At 33.4% G+C, this 4250-nt stretch overlaps 1 protein-coding gene across 4 annotated transcripts in view; it reads left to right on the top strand.

Moving 5' to 3' along the window:
• LOC107870807 (protein COFACTOR ASSEMBLY OF COMPLEX C SUBUNIT B CCB4, chloroplastic) overlaps nucleotides 1-1575 on the top strand; it is a 13192-nt gene extending 11617 nt beyond the window's left edge. For 3 of the 4 annotated variants that reach the window (XM_016717455.2, XM_016717456.2, XM_047413162.1), the window contains 2 exons: nucleotides 819-929; nucleotides 1200-1575. In XM_016717455.2, coding sequence (XP_016572941.1) covers nucleotides 819-875 — 57 coding nt within the window. In that variant the 3' untranslated portion in view covers nucleotides 876-929; nucleotides 1200-1575. Of the gene's footprint in view, nucleotides 1-818; nucleotides 930-1199 lie in introns of those variants that run through there. The other variant, XM_016717457.2, reaches the window with a different exon arrangement.
• Nucleotides 1576-4250: the final 2675 nt, after the last annotated feature.

The following is a 4250-nucleotide window of genomic DNA, read 5'->3' as shown; positions in this document are numbered from 1 at the left end:
TTAATACATGCATTGACTTGTTAAATGAACTTAATACCTCTCAATTTCCCTCTCAAAATATTTCACCATTTCTTTTTCTGCCATTTTAATTTGTAATAGTGAATCTTTCAAAACATTTCACAATTTTTTTCCTCACCATTTTAATCTACTACAATGAATAATTGATTTAAATAATTGTAACATATTTTTTCTTTGCTTCGAGGGTCTTTAAAAAGATTAAAAAAAATTGAGACTATTTCTTAATTTTACGTTTTATATTTTATTTTTGTTTCGACTATGTTAATCCGTTGACATAATATTTCATGCGCAAAGACAAAGGTCTTGCAATTAATTCGAAACCTCTATATACTAGTTCAACAATACTAATTATATTTGAGATGACAAAAAAATTTTGTTGTAAAAAAGCGTACAAAATCAATGAAGGGTATTTTTGTAAACAAACATTTCTTTTATAGAAATTATGTAAGATGTATTATTTCTTATACATCAAACCAAACAATGTATAAGAAATAATACATGCATAACTAATACAAGCATAAGTAATACGAGCATTACTAATGCAAGCATTACCAATACACTATATTTTGCATTGATCTTATACACTCTACCAAACAACCCCTAAGTGCATTACTCTACCATGTTGTAGTTATACTCTGTGGGAGCTCTATTTACCGTGGTTGTCATTATACGTATATGAGTTCAGTTTGCTATCTAACTACTTGTTCAAATATCTGTGAAATTCACCCTTGACATTAGTATCCCCGTTTACCATCTTTCAAGCACACCTTAGCCTCATGTTTTTCTCCTTTATTTGACAGGTATGGATCACATTGATTGGAGAGAAATTAGATGCTACACTGACCAAAGTTATTTGACATTCCTAGTGGCATTGCAAGATGGATGTTTCAGGACATTTAAAATGCAATATCGTAAGTTCAAGCATTTGCCTATCATCATGTCTTCATTCAAGATGATTTTCCTTCCTTTAGTATGTTACACTGATGGTCCACTCATTCTAGAAAATACCTGTATGTATCATCTCTTGACTCTTTTATTTGGACTTCCTCTCCAAAAGAAAGGACTTGCAGTTTCAGCTGGTTATTATTTTCTACCAAAGTAGACAGAAATGTTTTCTACATATTGTAGAGGCAACCTTTGGCTATTGCAAATCAGTTATTGGTTCGTTTCATCTTTTGTAGGCACAGGGAGTGGTAATTTGTTTCCATGATTGTTCGCTTTGAAATGATTTCCCCTGAGAGCTTAAGCGCTGCTGTCAGTCATGTTGATTGGTGAAAGGCTGAGATATTGTAGGAGGTAACTTTTTCATCTTTCTTGTGAGAAAATGTGGAAGATTACCAGAGATGTCCATAACAGAAATTTCATTCCTGGACCTCCCATCTCCAAATGCATAGTTTGTAATAATCAACCCAGAGACAACCTTCTTTTCTTTCTTATTTTGCTTCTTTTGTGCTGTATAGCAAAAGCAACAACTAAAAGTGTACAGCTCTGAAGCTCAAACTTCTGCTATGCTGAATCAAAATAAGCATTTTAATAAAAAGATGTCATTTCTTTGTATGACGATGAAGATAGCAAAGGGGGTGTGATGGAGGGGATGAATCCATAACTCACAATTTTTACCTGTTCTCGCTGACAATTCTCTATTTTTTTGTTCTCCTTGACCCCTCATACCTGACATGCCCTTTTTAAGTTTTATTTATTTATTTATTCTTTTTTTTTCCTATTTACCTAAACTCAATGAGTTTAAAACACTAAAGTTTGTTAATCTTCATTCAGCCCGCATGAACCTTGCTCCCATTTTGTTTTTTTCTTTCTAAAAAAAAATTGCTTTAACCTTCCTGCTCCGTGCAACCATCTTAATTGTGATTTGCTTTGTCCTATCCCGTTGCCATAACTATTCCCAGTATTTGTGGTAAGAAAGAAGCAGCAAACCAGGTGACAATTTGGTAGTTCAATGATCCATACAACCAACCAGGTGCTCCCCGCCCTCCTTGATCCTTCACTTTGATATCTTGCAAGTCAGCTACACTCCTTGCCACCCTTTTGAAAATCTTTGCCCTGAAAGCTTCCCACTACTGCTAAAAGGTAAATCACTGTCGTTCCCATGGCAAATTCAAGTAAATTGTTTCTTTTTTGTTGTTGGTTAAAAGTGTGAGACAAATAATACAATATTGATACTGAGAGGAATTTTAAGATAGTAAACAACTTATCACTTATATTATATCGTGATAAGGCACTCCCTTATAGTGATTTAAACACAATAGGGATGCAAAGATGGCAGTGTTGGATAGTAAAGGTCAAGATCATTCTAGCAAACGTGTCTGGACATAATTTCGCATAAAGGGAAAAATTGATCCGTTTTGCCTTTCATTTCTCATGTGCGCGAACTCAGTCCCTTTTACTACATCACCCCCAATACAAGGCAATTCGATATCGGAAGAAAACGGCCGTCTTCCTATTCAATGGGAGGCATTTGTATTTGACAAAAGATTAAACAAATAAAAGAAAAAGAACCCACAAAGAATCTTTTAATTTGCATCCTCATCTATCAATAAACAATGCCAACAAAAAGCAATACTAGTTTCGTTTCTCAAGTGAAAAAGGATGAAAGGAAGTTTCACTAGGTAGTCACCACTCTATAGTTTGTGTTTCTTTTTTGTGGTGGTGGTGGTGGGGTGTGTGTGGGTGGGTGGGTGGTGGTGGTGGTGGTTGGGGGGGGGGGGATACAGAAAGAAAATTGTGTTGTTTTCCATTTGATTAAATGATTTAATAACCTCAGTACTTTCTCCCTCTGCTGTAGCATAAGCATTCACGACACTCTCACGAGTTAGGATACTAGGAGGCGCTTCACCTTCAAAACTCTTTTTCATCTGACAACTCAGCCAATTTTCTTTAAACGAATTTTGGGTCCATAGATTGAGTATTATTAATTTAAAAAATTACACAAATACACAACTTATGTTTTTAATATTACAAAAAATTCCAACTCCCTAAACATATTACAAAAATTCCACATATACATAGAATACTATGTATATGTCGGCTATGTTATGTATATTAATAGGGAGAGAGAATAAAGTAATTAAAAAAGTAACTTATTAATTTTCAAAGAAGTCTAAAGAAAATAAAAAGGGCCAACGACTAAAATAAAAGAAGAAAGAAGGCCCAAGTTCAGAACAAGACCAGTCCAAAAATTCTATGAACAACAAAAACTTATCGGACATTCCTAAAGGAGTCTTCGACGCACTTCCTCTTTCACTTTGTTTGGATGGTGGTTTGTCAAGGTTTCATAATGTCCGATACATTATGGTATGATATTGTACAGTACAGTATAATACAATGTTTGGATGGACTGTATTGTTCACTATTGTTTAATAACAATTTTACTGTTCTGTTTGACGATATGATACTGCATTGTAAATAGTAAGTTTACTAAAATGCTTTTAATTATTATAAATATTAAATTTATTAATAATTAGTAATAAAATAATTTTTTCTGTTAATCTTTCACAAATTATGTCATGTAAATATATTAAGTTGTTAAATTCATGTAAATTTTAACAAAATTAATACAAGAGTAGATTAAAATAAATGTAATCAGATTCATTTTTTATAGCAATAAATTTAATTTTCTTTTAGTGTTTTGAAACGTGACCACCAACGACAAGTACAAAGTTTGAATGCATTTTTTGTGTATGCTTCGGGTGTGTTCGGTATGAAATACAAAAAAGACTAGCAAAACAAATAGTTTCTTACTTATTTCTTGTGTTCGTTATACAAATAGAAAAATATTTTCTAAAAAGATTTTTATATATTTAACACAAAACAATGAGAACGAATAGGCTAAGGGGGTGGGATAAGAAAAAATTATGAACTTTTTGTTAAAAAGAATATATGGGGGTAGGGTAGTGGAGTGGGGGTTCGAGGGTAGGGGTAGGGGAGGGCTAAGAAAAAAGTATTGAATTTTTTATATGTAAATTAAAAAAAAAATAATTTTGTGGGTAGGTACATTGGGGTGGGGGGGGGGGGGGGGGGGCTGGTAAGAGGTGGTGATGGGGTATAATTTTTTAACACTTTTTAAAAAGTAAAATAATTGATTCGAGAGAGGGGCTGGTAAGTGGGGGTAGGGGGTATGGGTGGGGTAAGAAAAAGTTTTGATTTTTTTAAAAAAGATTGGGGTAGGGGTTTGGTAAGGGGTGGGGTGGTATAAGAAAAAAGTTTAAATTTTTTTT

This window comes from Capsicum annuum, chromosome 5, assembly GCF_002878395.1.
Source record: "Capsicum annuum cultivar UCD-10X-F1 chromosome 5, UCD10Xv1.1, whole genome shotgun sequence".
NCBI lineage: Eukaryota > Viridiplantae > Streptophyta > Magnoliopsida > Solanales > Solanaceae > Capsicum > Capsicum annuum.
Note: the sequence above shows the minus strand (reverse complement) of the source record. Positions and strands in the feature narration are given on the sequence as shown.